At 32.8% G+C, this 24,750-nt stretch overlaps 1 protein-coding gene across 7 annotated transcripts in view; it reads right to left on the bottom strand.

The window, feature by feature from the left end:
* Positions 1 to 24,750, bottom strand: part of LOC117105676 (segment polarity protein dishevelled homolog DVL-3-like) — a 69,066-nt gene that overhangs the window by 26,598 nt on the left and 17,718 nt on the right. For 5 of the 7 annotated variants that reach the window (XM_033246895.1, XM_033246897.1, XM_033246894.1 and 2 more), the window contains exons 4-6: positions 19,597 to 19,667; positions 11,438 to 11,479; positions 1,549 to 1,666 (exon numbers count right to left, since the gene is read on the bottom strand). In XM_033246895.1, the coding sequence (XP_033102786.1) occupies positions 1,549 to 1,666; positions 11,438 to 11,479; positions 19,597 to 19,667 (231 nt within the window). Of the gene's footprint in view, positions 1 to 1,548; positions 1,667 to 7,384; positions 8,351 to 11,437; positions 11,480 to 19,596; positions 19,668 to 24,750 lie in introns of those variants that run through there. The other 2 variants (XM_033246899.1, XM_033246900.1) reach the window with 2 other exon arrangements.

Genomic DNA, 24,750 nt, shown 5'->3' with positions numbered 1-24,750 from the left:
GGAGAAACTTGACCATAAAAATGCAAAATATATTATCAATAGTTTTATTCTATCATTCTAATCAATAAGAAAATTATTTTGAAATGAAGACAGTGTGGAAAATTCAGTGTAATTAAACTTCTTGTGGTTTGCTTGTTTATTATTTAAAAATCATTTAAATATGTTAATATTTGGATATTCTACAGAATGTATGGGCATTATATACTAGGGTTTAATATCTACAGTATTATTCTCTGGTCCAAAACTTCTTAACAACAAATTAGAAATAGGAATAGGATGTCAAATATATATAAACCATCATTTGATATTAGTAATAGGATGTTTTTTTTTTTTTTCAATAAAATTAAAAATAAACTATAGTAGTATTCTATTCTGATGATTTACAGTATGAATTCTGTAAATTGAAAAATACAGCCTCAATCAAATTTAAGATCATCTCTCAAAAGATATTGTAAACAAACCTATTTCTAGAGGTCATTAAAATATAAAATTAAACAAATCACTTAATAATATTTAGCAAAGATAATGAAATATTGATAATGAAATTAAAACATATTTATTTTGAACATATAAGAAACTCTCTCCCCCAATTGACCACAAAAAAGGATCATTAGAGCCATTAATGTAATTTAAAATAAAATAATATAAAATTATAAAATGTTACGATTTGGGTCTGAAAAATAAAACCTTTGGTTAGAATTTTCTCAACAGCAATGCTTACAATAAAAAAAAAAAAAATTCAATCATGTAAAATTATTTTTTAAAATAATAAATTGGTCACGGACTACTACACAGATGAGTGCATTCGTTCATCTCCTATCTTGTCCTTTTGGCCCCGCTGACCGTTAAAACATCATCTGAGATTCGCAGTGACATTTACATTCTTGATAACTGACACTCATCAGGATTAACATGCTTTAATGGCTTCACGGATCTATGTTTAACATAATTGCGATAGCATTATGTACACAAGCAAAAGTGTTAAAAATACATGCAGGCCAGTGCTTACTACTACACACGTTTCTGCACAAGAATAATCATATATATCCTACAAGAAAACTCGTTCCTGGATTGGGAAGGGAGAAACAATTAATACTATTGCCCATATGGTATAATTCACCTCTGGTATAAGTGTTTCCCAGGTATAAGACCACACCTATATTTTTAGTAATTTTCATACAAATTGATACCAACCCAACCCTTTTATTCCTGAGAAACAAAAACTCTGGTTCAAAGAAAGTTCAGCCAACCAACCTAAACTAAATTTTTATATAACAAGGGGATGAATTTAAATTCCTACAGTAACTGTAGAAAGATTTTTTAGAAAGTTGTATTTTCTAAAATTCTTGAGACATTAAAAATCAATAAATAAATAAATTGCTATGTATCAACCATATGTTAATTTTGTACTGAATATTTTGGTACCTAGATTCATTAAAAAACAAAAAAAAAACAAAAAAAAAAACAAAAAAAAAAACAAACTACGTACTGTAATACTGTAATGTTAAAAATACATAGGTCTGCCACAATGGTGTGGCCGGTTCTTACCTGCTATCGTCATCTGTCGTACCACAGTAGCTCGTAGATTCAATATCACTACTCATTAACGTTGATGAACTCTCGTACCCATGCCCACTTCTATGATGGTCACGTTTTGTACGTGTAACTAATGAAGAAAAAAAAAAACATTTACAGGATTAGTTGCGCTAGACATGGAGAGACCATGGAGTATAGCTTTAGCCCAAGATCTAACTGTAGGCTTCCCAAAGTGTAGAATTTTACTTAAAACTGCTAAGTTACTGTAGGGGATGAGCATCCAGAAAATTTGCATGGAAAACATTCAAAACTTAAGGATGTTGGATTATACCTGGTGGGCAATGCCGTCCCAGGATTTTTAAACAGTGCGGGACAATATCAGGGCGGACACACTTTACGTGTAAATTCAAACAATGTGGACCCATTTTATGCAAAAATATGAAAAATCTGGACCCATTTTCTTAAATTTTACCTAATTTTAAGATAAATTTAAGAAATCTGGACCCATTTTTCATAAAGTGGACCCATTTCATGCATAAAATTACATAGCTTGGACCAATTTTGAAAAATGTGGACCCGTTCTTTGTGGACCCATTAGAAAAATTGTGTGGGACTGTCCCAACAGCTGGCCACGGCATTACTGGTGGGCTTAACTCTAGGAACTATGGAACCAAGAACATCACAATAACAAATGATAATTAAGTTAACAAAAGGACATTCAGATAAATCAATCTTTTTCATTATACAGAGGTAGTGCAAAGATAATAACATTAATGAGAACATCGCCATAACACTGTAATTTGAGTCACCGAAGTGAAATGGAAGTGCAGTAGCCATCACTTTCTTTCAAATCATCTCAGATTAAAAAGTAACCACATCTTCATTCTGCTTGCACTCACAAGAAATTAAAAATTCAAATGAAGCACTGCTGGTTTCTAAATACAGCCCTATGAATCTAATTAATACATACTTAGCAAGAATCTAAATCCTACCAATTTGATTTGTCAGTTTAAAACCGATCATAAATCTGGCATCGCTACCCACAAATACACTTACTTTAATCCAACAATAATGATATTCAAACAATCTTCAGATTTATGTCAAGATAAGAAAGAAGATTTCTTGCTCAAAATGCATATAAGATTAACAAAACAGGTTTTAAATAGAAAACTAAAGCTTATCCACCAAGATGATCAAACACAAGATTATCATTAGCTGGTAAAACAAATGTCTCTTTATCTTTATGAAGATCGGGAAAGTGAGTGTTAGAGATTTAATACCCAGAATGCACCTTGTGTTTAATCCACTCCCATCTATCTAAACACTGGTTTCATTAATGTATGTTTGGCATGTCAAGAGGAGTGCTAATGAAGATCCAGGCAACTCATCAACGACACGATCTAAGTACATTATGTTTGAAAACAATGCACGGATATTTGCGATACTTGCCCAAAACGTTGCATCATGGGAAGGGAGCAACTGCAAGGAATTAGATTAAACATGAGAATATAAGAAAATTAAAACTATTTTTTAGTTTAAAGTTAAATATTAGAGTGGTTATACAGTAATAGAAACACTGACTAAAATGGGCCCTTGTAAAATTTAGAAACAATTCTTTTAGTGGGCACTACAATCACAAGGTACTCTATCACTAAAATACCAATACATATTTTCACATGATACTAAAAGCCTAGAATGAAATACTAATGTATAATAATGGTACAAGCAACAGCACCTTAAGTCTACTTATGTCAATGATTGATGGTGGTCACTGGCGGATTTAGAGGGGGTCGCAAGGGGCCCCCTTCTATTTTTTTTGTAAAAAATTGTTTTGTAAAGCTTATCAGAAAATTACCATGCTAAATATTAACAATCAATCAAATATCAACTCAAATTAATGAAGGTGCTAGAGGTTTAAGAGAGAATCTCCCCTTGCACCCCTACCAGGGGCTCTTTCCTGAGACTGTCGCTTACTGTAGTTCGGACATTCACGCCCCCTCTTCCTTACCAGGCTGGATCCGCCCCTGGTGGTGATAATGATGATAATGATAAATGATTATCATTATGTGGTGACCAGTGGATGATGACAACATAATACATAATATAAATCTATTTATAAAAGTTTTCCTAAAATTAATAATAATAAAGAATATTGGTAATATCAGAGCAACATAACATTTTAATTCAAAGAAATATCACAGGCGCCAGTTGAACATTAATCCAGACTAAAAGCTTATTCGTAAATAAATATTTTGTTTAAATTCTTTTTCAAGAACAAAACTGAATTTATGGACTGTCTAACAAAAATGGGTAATTGATTCCAAAGGGGCCTGAACAGAAAAATAACACTGACCATGTTAAATATGTACTGTACTCTTCTAATTATGCTCATAATTCAATGCAATGTCCATAATGCTGACCATGTTTTACATTTGTTTTTTTAAGAGTAGGAACTTTCAGGTTTTTATCAGTGGAATGATGTGCACAAGAAGGAACACACCTTAACCGAAGATACCCTAAAAAATATGAAGAAAAAAATTCCCTGGTGTTTACCTTTAAGAGAATAACAATAATGATGATGGTGGTCTACAATGTGGTGAGGGCAATATTAATGTACAAATATTATAAGATTATAAATCAATTTTAATTGATATTATAAAAATTGAATTGTTGTCTGGCTTGAACTTTAATGCACTAACAGGGTGATAAAGACTTCCAATACAATGGGGCAAAAGGGTTCACTTTTAGTTCTCAAGCCACTAAACATGTTGAGGAAATATTAAAAGTTGTTGAAAGCTCATAAATTTAAGTGAAAGCATCAGTAATAAACCATCTAATTTTGCAGGACTTGGTTTAGGCTAAGTGACATTGATTTAGAAGCATCAAACACCCAGCAAGAGGGATTCAATTTTTCCCTGGAGGATTTACTCAAACACTTGGGTACCTCTGGGCCTACTTCATGATTCTTCCTAAACAACAATTGCAAATGAAACTTCCCAGAATACAATGTGTAGGTCAGGCTAAGGCCAGGGTCATGGTTCATAATGAATCAAAGATAGTAATAATAGTACAGAAAAAATTCACTTAAAATGGAATAAAGCCTAACCTACTGACCCATCAATTTTATTATAATTCTAAATTATAGATACAGGTATGTAAGCTGCTACAGGGCTCCCCTTCCTTATGGCAAATCGAAACACCAAGCTGTATTAAGGCAGCTTTAACATCAGCTGTTGTTCAGGACCCTCCTCATCAATGGTTCAGTTGTTAGAATTAAACACTTATCCGATATAAAGGACTTTCGGAAGAGTAGAGAGTGAACACTATTTTGTTGGTTCATTTGTAGGTTTAACTGCATTACAGTAAGTTCAACATCAATAACATTTAAAGTATGTTATTTATCATAAAAGCATTGAAGGTAAGAACAAATAAAATTTACACAAAAGTATTTCTGTCTAAAAATATATCTTCTGTATTCCACGTTTTCCATTATACTTATTATTGGTCCCAGCCTAGGAGAAACAGTAATAGCAAGTAAGTAATAAATACTACTAGGGCCATGTAGACCCTTAACCTGATCAGTACCATCTGATTTACACTAGCCTACAGTACAGTAGACACACACAGAGTTTGGACATTTTGACTAGCACATCAAACCTTGATAAGCATCCAGGCAGCCAAAACACTGCATGTTATTTATTTGCCATCCAATCTGCTACAAAGTGTTAGATTAAAGTTGAAGAATCAATAATGTAATATAAAAAAGAGCGTGTGATAAAATCAGCTTCCTTTTTAACAAAAGTATGTTCATGAAATCACAAAAAAATAGGAAGAAAAGGGAGATTTTTTACGGAGATAATTGAAACTTGGAAGAAAACAATATAGGAAGTTGGACAACTTACTATGGAATAATCAATTATACTTTTTTTTAAAACTAATTCATTGACAACCTAATCGCACCCAGACAACAGGCAATAAATCTAATCTCTTATGGAGCGCATGCCACATTTAACCAAAACTTTTTCTCAATTGTTAAACTAAAAACAATACTCCATTGAAACCATTGTGTAGTTATGTATTCTTTAGTTGCTAATTTGCAGCAGAAAATTCAACAAGACAGTGTACACATTGTTTTCTTGTCTGCAGGATAATGGCGGTCTAGTCGCATGTACGACTGTAAACAAGTGCATTGGCGCTCAGACAAGGGCCTAAACAAAAGTTACAAAATCAGGCAGAAAGTTTCAACTTTCCGCATGGTAACACTTAACCATAATGACGACCATAAGCTGGACTGAGACTCCCAGTGAATTAAAAGGAAATACCTTAATCACTGGAGCTGTAATTAATGCTGAATCAAGTTCACCATTATTATCCCCATCTTGTTTCTATAGAGTATTCCACAATTAGATCTTTTAAAAGTGGTGTATATTTTCAGTCCTTCATCAACCAATAAGAAATAAATTAGAAGCATGAGTAGGTTTTATCTTAAGATTACTTTTAAAAGTCCAGTAATCAGATATCTAAGGAAATAAAAATGCCAAATGCAAAGAATGTTTTACTCCTAAACATATTATTGGTGTATTAATTAAATATTTTAAATGTAATTAGATTTTTCCCTTTAAAATATCTTTAATCTTCAAAAGAAATTTTAAAACTTTTACAGTATCAATTACAGTTTTTGACAATTTTATGAGATGGGATGCGAAAGGAGAGGTTACATTAAAGATGGGAGTCGGAAATTTACTGGTTATCTGATTTTTCATACAGGGCACATCTTTATCAATAAAGTAAAAAGCGCAGGATTTTAATTATTATATGGAATTTTCTAAGAACATCCATTATTACTCAAAACAGGTTTTTCCAAATTATTAGATGTATTTCAGTACATTTCTAATTTACAGATGTAAAAACAGGAGCCAACAAGTCTACGAGACATGGAATATTAATTCCATTTCCCACCAAATAAAAACATCAGCAATTACAAATAAGTGAAAGTTATAATTTTGACAAATTACTCAAATCTCATAAATCTATTGTCATATTACAATCAGCTCACCAGGAGTTCAATGCAAGTGGCTGACTCTGGGCTAGGCCCCACTGAGAGGGTGGTATAGACCAAGACCTTCCAGGCCTCGATGGCACAGAGCTGAGAGTACACGCCGGCCCAGGAGCAGTCTAAAACAACATGATATGATTACCAAAAACATTGACCTGCTGGTTCCCGAAATTGATCCCGTCGATTAACTTTCAGGTGGTACATAGAGTTAGCGTAATCATAACGTTTATGCCACGACATAATTAGCTGGAATCATACAGTGAGAATTAAAAGTGCGAACTAGAGATGAAACGTGGAAGCTCTTTCGATGATTCTCACGATCTAAAAACAGATATTTAAAGTTATGGAGCCAGCTTTATCTTTGGTATTTTACACACTGAATTCCAGTAACATTATTATTATTATTCTTATTATTGTCATTTTTCCTGAGGCTAGCTTCCTGTGGTTACTAAACAACATTGCTTTCTTTACTTCCTTGGTGGGAAACAACCACAAGATATCCTTCACACAAACAAAAATATTTAAATTACACAAAAAAAGATCAATCAAAATACAAAGTGACAATATCATGTTAAACGATTAATTTATAAAATTCTCTTTTCCACCTTTGCTATATAGCATTATTCTCATGCATCTTCTTTCCTGATTTTTTCCTTTTTTAAAGTTTATAACAAATATTATAATATACCTTCAAAACCTTTACTACTGAAGCCGACACATCAATAAAATATCCCTCCTAATATCAAAATACCTTTTATAAATCTCTCTAATACTATAGGTAAAAATACATACGTTCATTTGCAAACATATACAGTCGCAAGGCTTCCTTCTGTGCTGTGACATTCGACTTGGTGGGGTAACACTTGCTGGAGCGGGAGAACAAGACCGACGGTAAGCACAAGCACTCGGGTGTCCGAAACTCAATGTTTCCCATGTGTGAATATCACACGTTGACAAAACACGCACGGAATCAAGAAGTCAAAATAACATTGTATTTTCACGCAATGTACCCATACACTACGACAATTTCCATGTTGTTTCAAAATTGCAGTTTCTTCTATTTCCATGGACAATCTTCAAAATTGATTCACGCATTATGTAAAATATGAGTTTTCCTGATGATAATTTATGCGGAAAACTTTAACGGATAATGGATCATTCCAGAGTTTAATCCAAAATCCAGAGCACTGACATCTTTTAATGTTCAATTCCTCTTACAACAACCGCAGGAACATACATTACTGTCGAGAATTACCAATAAAATGGGAGTTGCAAAAATATAATACTCCAAAGGAATTTATATGTTGACAAGAAGACAGCATGATCATATTGGAAATCTTCGTCGGAAGTCTGCGATGCGGAATTACACCTTTGTTAATCCCTATGCATGTGTAGATCTTTATCTATGCATATGATTTTCATTGATACCTGCTTGAATTATTGTCGCTCTGCTTCAGTGAGTGGATCATCTAGTAGAAATGCTGGTCTCTGCAATACTATCTGCTAGCTTAGGAAGATCAACGCTTCATTAGTTTTCACTACAAAAGCTACCAAGTTTAGCATAAAAGCAAAAAGAAAAACCTCTTATCGGTGTACAGTACTGAATTGAGATCCTATGTCAAATATTGACTCAGTTTGATATCTGGTACTTTTAAGTATCAATCATCCAACAAATCAATCAATCACTCAGGAAATCAACCACAATATTAACTTGTTCCACAAAAATCTAGGACATTGTAACTCAGGATATTATTATCATAGTGCTGTGAAATAGAATTTCAAATGACACATGAATGAGAAAACTAGCTGCTGTCTGCTACTTCTGCACATGCTCAGATTAGGTCAACTTTGATTGATATATTTATGCCCTCAACCTTGGGCTGTCACCTTGCTTTCTGGAAGTACTGAAATAATTGGTTTCACAAGCAGGAGTCAGCACAAAATAAAGTACAATCCAAAATCAACAAAATTTAAGAAAATACGTTAACCCTGATCAGCAGAAGCAATAACAATGTACTCGTAAAACATTCAGTTCAGTAATAGAAAGAACTGTCAGGCCAAAGTGTCTTCAAAAGCTATATCATGTCTGGCCATCCCAAGCTTTCCATAACAGGTATCATTATAGCTTTCATCAGAATTTGAATGATTTAATGATTAGATAAAAATCCAATGATGATTGGATTGTATTAAAATTACAGTAAACTTTGGATTTTAAAATCTTCAAATGGATCACAAGTTTTTAAATTTCAATTCTTTAGAAATTCTTTTTCACCTCAACAATAGTTCATATCTAGCTAATACTTTTATTTAAAAAGTTAAATGGTAAAGATTAATTTCTAAAATTATCATAAAATATATTCTTTTTTATATGAGACGTATAGATAGTTACATATACAGTATATCCTTTTTTTAAAATAAGATGAAGATTCTTCAGGACTTTTTCAAAATGTCTCATAAAATTTAATTACAAAACAGATTTATTCTTGTCCCTTCAGACAAGTGTATGTATTCCATTTAGAATGGATTTTTTTTTTTTTCAATTCAACATGATTTTTTGAAAATGAAATTTTTACAAATGCCTCACAGCAGCATATGAATTGAAACCTGACTAGATATTTTAACTTCTGGGGGTAAAACGTCTTCCACAGAATGTTCTCATCATATTTGAAATGTTGATGTTGGCAGACACTTCTGGTTTAGGTTACAGACACTGATTGATTCTTAAATAAATATGTACTTCAACTTGCCAGGTTTTATCTAAAACACAAGTAGAACATACTTTTTTCAGTTACACACATTCATCAAAATATGCAAATTTTGTTTGCTGACTTTGTCTATCATTAGCAGATGCCCATGTTCATTTCATCAATCTCATCAGTATTATTTTTTTCAATATGAAAAAAAAAAACGTTTAGTGACTTCTACACATGGTTTCTTGGAACTTGTCAATAGCATAGCAACTTGTTTCGGAAGACAACAGTATTTAGTGGAATTTCACACCACCTGTTCCACTTTGCAACATTTTCGGTGAATATATTCCTATTCTTCACTAATTAATCACAAGATGAGTACTGGTAGAGTCAGTTCACAGACAAATCTGGACAGCAGATTTTTTACCTTGGGAAGACCTGAGCCTCTTCATTTTTATAAGAAAACTGACTTCTCCTTTTCTCACTCAATCAGCCAATCAAACTGCAGAGAACCTTTCGTTAAGTTTTATTGACAGATTTAATAATCAGGCCCATTATCAAAGCCTTTGTCGCTGATTGTACAATCAATCGAAGTTTATTGTGCAATCAATTAAAGATATGATTGTTGACGAGCATAGGCTGGGACATGTTATTTGGCAAATCTCTCCAGGTATCCTCTTAATCTGGTTAACACTGTCATCACTTCTTTTGTCTCCAGAAAATATACAATTCACTAATTACAGGAGGCCTCAGCTTTCCATCTCATCCTATCAATGACAGGTCTAGGGGTGGTCTAAAATGCTCCTGACAGGCGAGTCCACATCAGGCTAGAAAAAGTACTCTTCTAGCCTTGGTTACGAGTCTCAGTTACAGAATTCTCTTGTATACAGTGTCAGGAGCCAGACTAATATATTGCACTTGAATATTAATTGGAAATCATGGACAGATGTTTGTAGGCTTGGCTGAGGAATATTAGCTAGCAAAAACTGGGTAAAAAAAATTGCTGTAAGGTTGATTTAATAATATGGACTTAAATATTACTAAAATATAATAGTTAAGTCCTACTGGTTACAAAGCTTAGCTTTACTCTGCTCAAGTTTACAAAACATTGTTGAGCCTGAGGCTTGGCCATAATCAATTAAAGTTGTGTTACTTAGGAAACTGGTAAGCTCAAAATTAGGAAATAATACAAAATAAACAAAAACATGTAAACAAACATGAAAAAATAAATATAACCATATATATTTGACCACACTGAAGATCATAATATAATTATATAGAGTACGAGGGAAGGGTAGGAGAGGAAAGAAATTGAGAGACAAGTTGGCAAGACAATCCACAGCAAACTCGTTAAAAATGTAGTGATGGCGAGTTTTAAAATTAAAAAATGCGATGCCAAAATACCATAATATAAAGGAAAATGAGTTTGACAAATTGAAAATACCATAGTATGATACAGTATTTGGTCAATAACAATTTTTTTTTTTTCAGTTGAGGGTTCTAAAAAAGAAGCAGAGGGCACGTTACTTATTACAACATATTTGAAGTAGGACAGAGCATAAGTACATCATTTTGCCAGTTCTTTATTTTATGTGAGTCATAATTCGATGTGGGCAGGGATGGGAACAACTTCATTTTTTTTGGATTGTCTTGGTACTTCCTCCAACAAACTAGATATCATCATGGTATCTTTCCAATGCTTAATGTGAGTTATAAAATTTCCTTCAGTGTCAAATGCTATTTATATGATGGTAAATTTTGGGAAATACTTGCAGTGAAGTGGAAAGGGACTTAAATGATAGTAAAGATGATAAACAATGGTTTAGAGAAGTCAGGCAATAAATAGAAAAAATAATTTGTAATTGAAATGTGACAAGCAAGTGAATAATATGTGAAATCAGCACATGTGCGATGTTTATGAATGAAAAGGTGCGTTATTGATACAAACAAATTTTATAGATCAGAACACAAAACCTAGGTGTTTTAAAGAGCAAATCATATAAAGTGCAGAAAGTATTGAAAGCAAAAAACATATCAAAAACATGCAAATGAAAACTGGGAAGAAATTAGCAAAGTAAAACAGAACACAAGAGGGCACTCTCATGGAAAGCCGTGCAGGAAAGATGTTCAATATGGCAATGTGTTGTCAACTTACAATCATCGCCATGACGATCTCGCCTTGAGCTCCCTCTTCTATCTATAAGTAATGCAAGTTGATGAAAGTGCATTAAAATAATTGCAAGCATTACATTAATGGAAGAAAATACAATTTTGCCATAACACACAAGCATTTAAATAATAAAAATTCTATTAAAATAAAACAGGAAAAAAAATAAGTGCATTAAAGAAACTATATTATAAACAAAAAAAAACATGTGATTTTATTTTTCATTACAAAATCATATAAAAAGTGAGCATTTTGAATCAGCAATGTGCCGAGAATGTTGTTTCATTTTAAGTGTTATTTTTCTAAAATGATTTATTCTAAGCGTACCTTTACTATTCGCAATGTAACAAAGTATAATACTTGCTTATTGATCCACACACCAAAAATTAAATACAATGGTCTCTTAAATAGTGGAACATATTTTTTAACATTGACAGCCTTTGAACAATAAAATATTATACAATAGACATCATGTGGTAAAAACCAAATCAACTGTACCGCCCTCTACAGGCTGTACTGGCAGTGAACTCCAGCATAGATGGAGGGATAACCTTGGAAAGTTTCTTTCAAGGTGAAAAATCTTAAGAAATGCTATGGAAAGCTTAATACTATTGACCCTTTAATTACTGTTAACCATTGAAATGCTAATTGTGCAGCAGAATATAGTATTCTGGTGCATATACTATGAGTGTAATGAAGATTATACCTGACTTAGATAAGAAATCACTACGGTGGAGTAATTTTAAGAAAAACAACGGTACTTCTAACATAATTTGGTCGAAAACATAATACCATAATTATAATAAAAAATTATGAAATACAAAAATGATAATGAAAGATATTATATGAAAAAGAATGAATGAAGATAATATAATTTAAGATGATGATCATAAAAATAAAAATGAAGATGGAGAAAAATAAAGAGGAAAGATGACAGGATAAGGATGACATTGAAGAAAACTGAGGATGACAATAACATTAAGATGATAAATATGAAGATGGCAAAATAAAGATGAATAAAAAGATGTGAATAATAAAGATAAAAACGATAAAAAAGGGTTACAAAAATGATGATCAATCTTATTGAAAATATAATTATAAATAATAATAATGATACTAACAATAATAATGAGAGACAAATAATGTTAGAGGACATAATGATGATAGATAGCAATAATAATTTTGGTAATATTTGAGTGTATACTGATGATGATAATGATGATGATTAATATGATGTTGATCATGATGATTACTATGATCATGATTAAGAATGACCAATGAAGATAAAGGTCAAATCATTTTAGGTAAAGATACGAAATACAGATGAAATAACAGTAGGACCTATAAGCACTGTATTATCACTATAATACCAATACAAAAAATAATATAATACATTACATTTGTCTGTTTTATAAGCAAATACTAGTCTACTAATTAACAGATCTTCAAATTAATAACCAGATGCTGTACTAAGATAGTGGCAAACTTCTACTGAAAATTTCACTGTCAAATCCTTGTACTGTACATAATAAAATAGCATTATACTTGTTAATATTGAATTTGACCTTGACAAATAAAAGAACATTAACAATTGCAGATATGAAGGTCATTGTAGCTGTTCAACATGGATACAGAATTCATATAATTTATGAGTGTGTTACAGTAGATTTACAGAGAGTTAGCGTGAATACGCACAGTTTAGCCAGTCTTCACGAACATGTCTTGCACCAAGAGATTTCATTGCTAATAAATAGCATTACACTTGTTAATATTAAATTTGACCTTGACAAATAAAAGAACACTAACAATTGCAGATATGAAGGTCATCGTAGCTGTTGAACATGAATACAGTATTCGTATAATTAATGAATGTGTTAGATTTACAGAGAGTTAGTGTGAATACACACAGTTTAGCCAGTCTTCACGAACATGTCTTGCACCAAGAGATTCGTTGCTAAGATATTTCGAGTTTCAAAATGTCTGAGTTACGAAATGTTCGCAGCAAAGTTACGAATAATCTAGGTTACGAAATGCTGACACCCCACACAACATGACAATGTTTCAACATTCCAATAATACTGTATATAATTCTTAATTGGGGATGCTCTCAAATAGGCGCCTCTTTTAGCGCATGAATTGGGTCATTTATGATGCTTGCAAGCCTGTCAAGACATGAAATATACACAACAGTATACTTTGATGGAAGTAAAGACGGTTAAATATTGTGGAGACATGTTAGAACTTGATACAATATAATGTATGTTACATTGCTTCAAACAGCTGGTAAGGTATCGCAATATTATATGTCGATTTCTTAATAAAATTTGAACTAAAAGTATGAGGTTCCTCATTTTTTAGCAAGGACTAAAGGGCGTCATCACATACTTCTTACCTTAATCCGAAGTACCAACATTTTATTTAAGTGTTACTTTTAATTATCGAGTAAAAATTTTCTAAACTATCTTCATCCACAAAAATAAAAGTAATAATTTGCCAGCTATACAATTAATAAATTATTAAGTTTTAATGTGAAAATTTTAAAGATTTACCAAATTTCCTTCCATCATTAATCTTTATATTACTTCATATTTAACACAGTATTCATGATGAAATATCAATTTCTAAATTTATGTTTTAACTTAAAACTAACGTTAAATGACAATTAACATTTTATAAACTCTATCTTAGGAAAGAATGGGTTTTCAGAAATCGCTTCTAAATTAATAACAAGATTTTATCAACTACTATAATCCGCACAAAAAGTGTAATGAAATTCAATCAATATTGTTAATCCTTGGTTTTTGTGTATGTCATATGCACTCAATTGAATTATGTTGATAATAATATCATCGGAAACAATTCCTTACCCAGCCGGCTCAACTACCTAAATAACTGAATCAAAATCTTCCGTTCCATTACAAGTGTATTTACAAAGAAAACAAAGGAGTGAGTAATGAATTGTACCCTAGTCATAACCAATTGCCTGCCATTTTGTGCCTCAATTAAGTATTGATTTAAGTAGCTTTATGAGTCACACTTGCTAAATTAGGCCTACTAGTGTAATACAGTACACATCTCAAATGTAATAGACGAAAATGACTATGAAAAATAATATTTTGCTTTCCACGCTATTAAATATTAAAACAAATTTGTGGTGTGAGAATAAATGTTGACTTTTATTTTCATTACATTATATGGTTTATAACTTTTTGTTTGTTTCAATTATTTTGAATTTGTATTTTTTTGTAACTTCACATTAAATTTAACAATGACAATAGGGCCTTGTAGATTGATTGACTGACTGAATTTATTCGACAAACAATATAAAAACGAGAGAAGTAAAAATTAATGAGCTTTAGGAATGCCCATTAGGCCCGAGTCCAGCCCATTTCAAATGGGGTCCAAAATTGCACAATTAAAAAATTACATTTAAAATCATTAATATTTAACATTTAAAAATTGATATAAAATTACGATATACAAATAAAGGTGAATACTGCAGCATTCACTGTCACGATAAAGTTTCTATAATAATTTAAAGAAAAAAGGAAGTTTACTAATGAAATCTAAATGCCTAAGAAAAAATATTTTGTATTTTATTGCCTTGACAGAAAGTCAGAAAACAAAAAGGGTTCCTTACATAAAGTGACTACAGTTAGTAGCTGTTAAATATTTTTTTAATAATATTTAATGTTCCTACAATTTTGCATGCAGCTTCTGACAAGTAAACAATTTAGAAATTTTCATATCAGTATCTCTGAGAGTTGATAACTTATTTAATTCCTCTAAATGATGTTCAATGTTCACAGGAATATTAATTTGCATCTTGATTTTCCCTCTTCCTCAAGCACTTCGATCAATATAGATAAGCGCTAAAAGTGTACTATTATAATTTTAAACAACAATACACTACTAGGACCTTACCAAAGGTCAGTAAGATAAATAATCAAGCAACATTTTTCCATCTTGCTCATCTAAACAAACGCAGCAGATTCTGTCAATCATGTAAAACCACATGCAGGCCTAAAGCCCACCACAAACCAGCAAAAATAGCTGAGCAAATCGGTTATAGAATAGCAGTAATTATGGGTTCAATCACACCAACCCTAACTACTAAGCCTGAAGACTTGTTTGAAGTGGGGGTCCTTCTGGTGGTGAGTTGAGCAGTACATCATGAGACAATCCCCTACTCTTTTCCTTTATGAGTGTACTAAAGTTCTTTTAGCATACACATGGGCCAAGTTGCACACAGGATCAATGGCTTAAACGTCTCATTTGAAAAACGATGCGCTACCGTACCTTGCACTTCAGCCCTCCAGCTGAAGTATAAGGGGAGCAGCGATGGGGATTGAACTGGGACGAAGAGATTGCTGCGGTTTAGCGCATACATAGTGGCTACCACCGACTAAGCTAAGCTGCTCTCTCTGCTGCTATAGCTCAGTCAATTTACAGTATTCTCATGGAACATGGACTTCCCATGGGTATGAGAAGGAATAACTGACACACTTGATATTTCTACCTCAAGAGAATAAAACATCACTAAATTACAACCAATAAACAGACAGGGAACTCAGTATGTTTTCATTCATTTTAAAACTGCAAACAAGGATGAATATGGACTGAAATAGTTATAACATCAATTTGAGAAAATTCTATAGTACTTTCAGTTGGTCTTATACAAGCACACAGGAGACTATATAATTCCTAGGCCTACTATTCAAAAAATCTCAATGGTAGACTTGCCTAAGGCCCAACAGCCGACCAAAACCTGACATTCAGCGAGTTCAGAGTGACAACCGAATGATTTAATATTAATATCTACTTCATAATCCAGGGATCCATATTTCATTTCATATTGCATACTTTTAAATGTCACAACACTTAATGTGTATATTGCTTTTATTATCTTTTTCAATATGTTTAATTATATTTATTTAACTCCAGTTAATAAATTCCAAAATTAAAATTGAATATTGGAATTGCTACATTTAAGATTAGCTTTTAATTGAAAATTCGATTAGAAGAAAATTATTTCTATCGCCAATTTACTGACCCATTAATAATAGTGGTCATATTCTTTGCACATAAATTGCCTTCTGCAAGTCAATTCAAAGATACTGCATAACCATGAAAATCATTTATTATAAATCCAAAAAAATTACAACATAACTTATTTATGATTTAAAAGAATCACAATCATTATTTTTTTATTATTCCAAAATATAACTTAATAATAAGCAATTTCACAAAACAATGCTTTTAAAAAAATATTTAAAAAAACTGGATCATTTTAAAATTAATCAACTTTAAATATAAAATTTTGCAATCTACAACTTGATTTAAATTATAGTAAGCCCCTCCCTTGGACTTTAAACAACCCAAGGCATTAAACACACTTGAATAGGCAGGTTAAACAACAGGGTACATGTCTTAGCTAAACCTATAACCATACCTCAGTCGTACCGCACCACAGCAAGCTAATTTCTTTCATCGGTTCCTACATCAGGGAGTCTAGTCACTTCACCTGTCACCGTCACTGGAGCTTAGCCCAGGTTGTGGACAGGTGTATCGCCTAGCCTAGCAATAATCATTCTAACATTTAGTCCCTGCTTAGCATAACTGGTCTATAGCCAACATGGAATAACCAAGACCTCAACATCCAGCATATAATCAACATACCACTCGTGAACGACATACTTATACCAGCGATAAGTCAACTGAAAATATATCAGCGACTTAAAAAGGTTAACAAGCAATTATTTCTACTCATTTAAATTAGTAGAGCCATTTAAACATTTTATCGTAAACTTTAGTTATGAACCTACAATAAAGTACACAGTGCCTTTGATTTGCTGTAATTATATTTGTTAATCATAGTTATTTACAATTTATGAGACAAACACTTTTAAAACCATAGCTACTTATTTCTAACTGGAGATGTAGCTTGGTGTTTAAGGTGCTTGCCTTCCAACCCAGTGTCCTGGGTTCAATTCCTGTAATAGCACAAGGATTTTTTACTCACAAACTACAAAACATCTACACTCTTGAAGGCTCATAATGAGACTTCACTATATAAAACATCACATTATTTCATTTATCCTCCTATAAATATGTTTTTTTTTTAAAATTCATACTAACTCCATCATAAATTTTTCAGACATGATTTACAATTTAGAGACATCGGCAAGAATATAAGACTCTACAAAATTTACCTAATTAACACATTGCTTGCAATGACTTCAATAAATAGTAAACGCTACATTCTATTCTTCTAGGTTATTAAAATTTTAATTACAAATCATGAAATGCAGCTGAAATACAAGAAACGATGGTTTTTAGAAAGAAGCATGATTTGAACAGAAGTTCTTAGGTAAACGATAGCCTGAATTGAAAAAAATCAATAACAGTTAAAGTACTGTGCAAAACTTAAATCCATTCAAAAATGGACATTCAGGAAATATCATTCTCAATTATTACTGCTAAAATTACTATAGAGTACTACAGTGTTGTGTCACGATACCACGTGATAACTACTCCGTTGCTATCGTTGCAAAATGCCAGTTCTTACTAAATGAGGATGAAATTCACTGCGTTAAATACACAAAACCAAACATCAGCAGCAGAGATTCAATGAACTCCGACAACGACCTCTTATGGCGGCGCAGCCTTAATTACCAATGTTAGTATCATTATCCAAATGTGGCACTTACTTAGGACAATCACATTTTCATGCTCATTGGGCCGCGAAAAAAAGAGACAATTAAAATAATTTCAGTGCAACGATTGGAAGAAGAGAATCAATGTGACTGGTAACATATCACAAAGGCTTATGCAGGCCCCAGGCGGGTGGAAAGGCTTAATTAAAAGTACAGTACTGAAGATACAGGCAAGCTGGTGTGGGCCTCTAATGAAATGAATCTTCTAATTATATCCAATCTGTGACCTGGGGTCAGCGCTAGATGGATTTCTCCTTGTGTGATAAGGCAAATCGTATTAAGAGATTATATTTCATTTCATTTTGAAGGAGCAGTATATAGAACCTAATCAAATAAGATCTAGATTTTATGTTGCCTATCTTAGCACTTCTCTATTTGTAATTTTTCTCCAAATTAAAAAAAAAATACAATACTAATATGTATACAATATTAGGCAAACTTTTTGGAACTGGCATTTCCATGGATAAAAGACAGCCAGTTTGAAACCACAGAAAAGTGGTCTTTAATTGAAGGGATCCTTAATTAGAGGGAGACCTGCATATATAATGACATTTTACCAGTGGCATATCCAGGGAAGGGTCCAGGGACGCATGTTCCCCTTAAGAAACTCACATCTTCCATTCGCCCACTTCCATTGAAAATGGTTAGTATGTAAAAAACTCACTCAAGTAGATAAAAATCACCTATCACCTTATTTTGTGAGTTAGTGCCCCTCATTAATCATTAAACGCCGACTTCATCTTCACGCCCCATCCCCACTTCATCTTCACACCCCGCCCCACTTCATCTCCATGCCCTGCTCCATTTCATCTTCACCCCTGCCTCCACTTCATCCTCATGTCCCGCCTCCACTTCATCCTCATGTCCTGTCCCCACTTCATCTTTACGACCTGCCCCCAATTCATCTCAATGCCCCGCCCCCCTTNCCATTTCATTTTCACCCCTGCCTCCACTTCATCCTCATGTCCTGCCCCCACTTCATCTTCATGCTCTGCCCCTCCCCATCATCCCCATTTCAAGACTCCTAGATATGTCACTACATTTTACAGGATTTGAACCCTCAACCTTGGAATGCAGAGTGATTATCTTCACCAAGATTCCTGAACTTTGTTTTCGCTCATATGTTGTTCTACATGATTAAATCGCACATAATAATGTGACCACGCTATTCGCAATTAATTAGCTTAAAATGTGTTAAATTCATTGTCAGGTTCTTTGGATAGTTAGTAGTGTGATGAAGCGCATCTTATCTTCTTATGCGATAATAAAGAAACCGGCGAAAAGATCAATCATATTTTCATCCAAATTTCTGGTTCATTGGTAATCAGTGAACATGTTATCAGTTATTAATTAGCACATTCAAAATATGTTAATTCGCAAATAACTGATTGGTACGTTAGAACAAAAAATTTTTTTTCGATGGGAACTTACCTCGTCTGGTACTTATGATGGATTCTGTTTCTGTATCAATTAATTTCTCTGAGCTTCCTTCAGCGTTTGCACTGCAAAAACAAAAAGCATTTTTTCATTAAGAAAATTAAGACTTCCAAGTATATTCAATCAATCAATCATTATAAAGTATGGCAAATTATAAAAGAAAAAATTATACCAAATTGCGATCGTAATCAAATTATTGTTACTTAATTTTTTTATAAAAAAAAAAATACTGTCTCTTTTCATATAATTTTTATTTTGTTATTCATTGTGTTTCATGCTATGGATACATAATTTCGAAATAAAGTTAAATTGAATCGAATTGTTGTGACATTTTGTTTGCTATGCACTAATAAATGGACATATTTTGTGCAACTATCAAAATATAATTTAATAAGATGTGTTATCGGTGGCAGTCTGTGTTGATTGTCATTAAAACGTTCTATTGCGCATGTCCATTCCTGTTGCGTTCTCGATGTAACAATGTCGGCCTATTTCGCATGCACTCTGTGAGTGCAATAAACGTTTTATGTACACTTTAATTATCTCAATAAAAGATACCGAAATATCTTTCAATTTAAAATTAGAACAAGGAAGTTATGTTCCCAACTAATTACCAAGTATAGACTCTTAAATTGGCTGCTGATTAAGTTAAGGATTTTTGTAATTAAGTCAGTAAATCAAACAAATCTGTAATTTGTCTCTATTTGAAGGTGATAAATTTTGCCCCGAAATTCGCAAATCAGTGATATTTTAATTTCATGTTTTGTTGTTTTCCCGATAACATGCTTGGTCTAAGTACTGTTGGCCTACATCACAGGTGGGCAAAGTGCAGCCGACAGCGATTTTTTGCAGCCCAAGAAAACAAATTCAAAACCCTATGTGTGCAGCCTGCCAAGCAACATTGGCTAGAAAACACCTTGTTTTTTACAGCCCGACACCGATCATATATACTGTAAAAAGTAACATTAAAACTGAGAATAAAGTGGTGTAAAAGCAGTGATTGGAGGCTATTAAAAGCTCACTGGAAACACCAAAGAGGCCGCGCGATGTGCAATCTTCAGGCCTCATTGCAATGCTATGTAAATATATGACACGCACAAACAGTAAAGGAGATGTGACCTCTACGATGCTCGCTATTTCATTACTTTTTTAGTTCTTGTAGAATCTATGTATGAGGTATCTATATAAAGCAAATATTGACTGCTCTAGATTCGGGGAATAGTGAAATCTACAGCCCCTCGGTGATGTGGAGACCATAGCAAATGTTCTCCACATCACCTCAGTAAAATAGATTTCATCATTCCCCTCATGAGCAGTCAATATCTGTTACACTACCAGTTTGCTTTGTCCAAACATCAATAACAAATCTGCCAATGACTTTGCACATTTGAATGACAACTATGTATACAATTAACTTGAGTATTAATGTTTCCGCTGATTGACTGACAGTTTGCATAATAAACATGAAGCATCCAAAATGTGAATACTGTTACTCAACAGTATTACGGTATTCCAATTAAAGCTTGACATTTATATTTATTAGATAAAAAATCTTGTTCAGTTCTTTTTTTGTGTGTGTAATTTTGTGAAAATGTGCTGTAAATCTTCTACTTTTAAGTCTATGTATTCATACAGCATTTTTATTTGCTATTTGTTCATTTTATCTCAATTCAGCTTTGTGTTGCTTTGTTATTTTGAATACCGATACCTTGATATACAGAATACAACATTTTCTATAATAAACCATAACCTACACGTTTCTCGGGCATATGCCCATCCCTTACTTTAAGTCTGATTTCAGTTAATTACGATTTCCACATACAAATGCAAAAGTTACCAATAATTAATTTTATGCTTGAATGACTTTTTACAACTCTCAGGGAAAAAATCAAAATTGTCTTTGAACTGCATAATTTCCATTTGATTTTGATTGGCCTTTCCTACAAATTATGCGCAAGAAATAATAAAAACAACATGTTTTTGTGAGAAGGGTTTTTTTGGTTTCGTAAGCCCAACCCCCAGTTCCCTTCCTCAATCAACCAAATTCCATGTTCAAGGGTTAGGGCGGGATTATACTAATGTTACCATGACTTGCACAGAAATGCATTGCAATACAAATATATTTTCATTGGCAGTTAACAGGACAAACTGCATTGACATTTCGCAGATCACCAAACTATGGAATGATTTTCCAAATCCTCTTAAATCTATTAACTCCAAATATCAGGTTTACATCAGCATTAACAGTGAGCACTTTTACTCAACAATTTGATAAACATTGTCAATTAGATTCAATCTACCCTGTAATCTATGTCTACAACATTCATCTGGATTTTTTTAAACAATGTTTTAATAGTGTAAAGTAAAGCCATATTTTCACTGCATTTTGAATGCCAAGTACAGTTTAGATAACATTAACAGGCAGCTTTTGATTTCAAATGAAGTAGAACTAATGACCAGAACGAGGAATGTACTATATTAAACATTTGTTCATCGGCCTTTTGTGTTCGTAACGTATCTGCGTACATGCGTTGTCAAAAATTGAAATTGGTTTAAAGTATAAAGAATGCACTGGAGGAGAATCACGGATGAGTGAATCCATTCTTGGTTCCTGTTATACATTCTCCATTGAAATCGCCCTCCAACTAAGTTTTGATACCATTATGTGAAGGCAAAGTCACTTATTCATGGTACCAACACGACTTGGTACTGTATCTGCCTGCACAGCCAGAGACGTTTTGAAGAAATTTTAGAATTACTACAGAGGCAGATTTGGGAGAGGGGGGATAGGGCTAGGCAGGCCAGGCTGGCCAGGCTGACATTCCCCCCCCCCCCCTTTGGAAAGTAAAAAGGAAAAAAAGAAAGAAAAAGAAAAGATTAAACGCCCAAAATGCCTCAAAGGTTATTTTCGGTCGTCTAGAAAACAAAAATTTCACAGGAAAATTCCCCCGGACCCCCTGGGCGGTGTTATCTCAACTGGCCCCACTTTCGGCCCTGTTTCGGATATCTCTGGATCCACCCCTTTTTTATGCTTATTTTTATACTGTAATATAAAAAGCTAAGTTTCTTTTAACGAGCCTGAATAAAAATAATGTTAATGTTTACACTGAAATTGTCAACCTTTTTCAAGAAACAAAAACACAAACCTTGACTACTACACTTAAGTCCTGTCCAGACTATCAAATTTTATTGACAAAAACATTTGACATGTCTAAATATGGTCATGATGACATCACATCATGACCATATATAGGCACATCATGACTATATATGGGAATACAACAGTAAATTTGATAGTTGGACAGACCAAGGTATTTTATTTCACTTCAAAATAGCTTATTAATTAATACCTTGAAATTCTCTTCCCATATGACAATAAAGAAACTAGAGATGAGTGAGAAGTGAACAAACAGGTTTATCGAAATTCAGGTTAAGTCTAAGATGACATTTACAAGCCTAACAGCCACTCATTACAGTAGCAGAAGACTTATCTACATTCATTAAAAAATTAATATCTATTAATATCGCCTTTGGAATGTAATGTTATTTGGAAATAAAGCCCTTCAGGTTCTAGAAGTACCAATGTATGGTAGACACTTGAAGTGCTAAAAAGTTACAAGAACAATGCTCTGATAAAGGATTTGAGGTCATCCCAAGTCACCCCAAGCAAAAGTTCAATGACATCAGAAAATAGTACTACGTGATTGGTTAATATTGTCACATGGTTGCTTAAAGAGCAGACAGCAGAGCAAACATGACCTATTGCACTTTCATTAAGGGATGTGAACTTCAACAGATCACACTCAAAGAAAACCATTAAATGCAATTTCTGATATGGCACCAGCTTATTGTTTAGTGTTAAGATATGGGTCTTTAGCAAGCCACAATATTTAGAATACATAGAATTTGGATTTAAACAAATTATAGTAATATAGAGCCTTGAAAATGAAGATACCTTGTAATATTTCACACATAGGCCCTATTTGAATAAATATAAATTACAAGAAAGTATAATACATACTCCAAGTATTGAAATACACGCCATCGTGTTGGGATTCAATATTTCGACATTAATTATACTTTCTTATCTGAGATTAATCAGTGGACCTTTCGGTTTTTGGAAAACGCTCCATAAATTACAATTTATTCAATAATTGTAAAATATGTTTAAATCAAAATGCTGATTCAAAACACTTTTTTGATGGCGAGGAAATCATTTCGAACAATCTGTTTTACTCCAACAGTAAAATAGTCTTACAATGCAACAGCAACCAGATTTGTGATGACATGGGCACAATAATTTAAAAATATGTTTAAATCAAAATTCATAACACTTTTTTGATGGCGAGGAAATCATTTTGAGCAATCTGTTATGTCTCAACAAAAAGAAGCCATACACAAATAGGGCACTAAATTGGTAGCCACATATTAATTACTTAATAAATTATCTAAATTAACAAAAAATGCTTGTCCCATTTTAAAACAATAGAAATTGGTTTTTACCAATCAAATTCCAAGGCTAATTGTGGTTTTATTATGCCATTTAGAAACATCAATTTCCACAAAAATTAGGTGTGATTTTTGTAACATCTTCCTGAGTTTTGACAAGTTATTTAAGGTGGAATACTTGAGGTGAGCCACAAATTGCCTGTTCGGTTTCTCTGGGGGCTCTGGTAGTTAGGAAATGAGCCTTTGTTTAGAAAATAGTCTATCAAGGAAGGGTAAAGATGACAGGTGGGACAGACATGCTTTTTTTTTATATCATCTTTTAATAACATTAATTTTTCCTCATAGTAAGGAACAAAACATGGTCATTGCCAAGTAATGTTAAGAATTACATTGTAATCGTACAGTATAGTAAATTGTTAATGTGCACTTTGAGTAATGCCTTTGTCATAGCGCCGCTAAACATTTCATTTTGCCATTGATATTGCCACTACACAAATCCTTGTTTGATTGAATAATCAGTGTTACAGGCAAAATCAAAAAGTAAAAAAAGTAATAATAAAAATTATGAGACGTCGATTTTATTTTTGTGAACTATGATGACGTTTGTGTTCAAAAAAAGATATAGTACCAAGATATATATTTTAAAAACTTGTTAAGGCCAATTTCAAATGAAATATACTTGTTTTTATTTTTTTTTGG

This window comes from Anneissia japonica, unplaced genomic scaffold (assembly GCF_011630105.1).
Source record: "Anneissia japonica isolate Jap-2015-1 unplaced genomic scaffold, ASM1163010v1 scaffold287754_len4335492_cov202, whole genome shotgun sequence".
Taxonomy (NCBI): Eukaryota; Metazoa; Echinodermata; class Crinoidea; order Comatulida; family Comatulidae; genus Anneissia; species Anneissia japonica.
The sequence above is the reverse complement of the archived record's forward strand: the minus strand, read 5'-3'. Positions and strand labels throughout refer to the sequence as shown.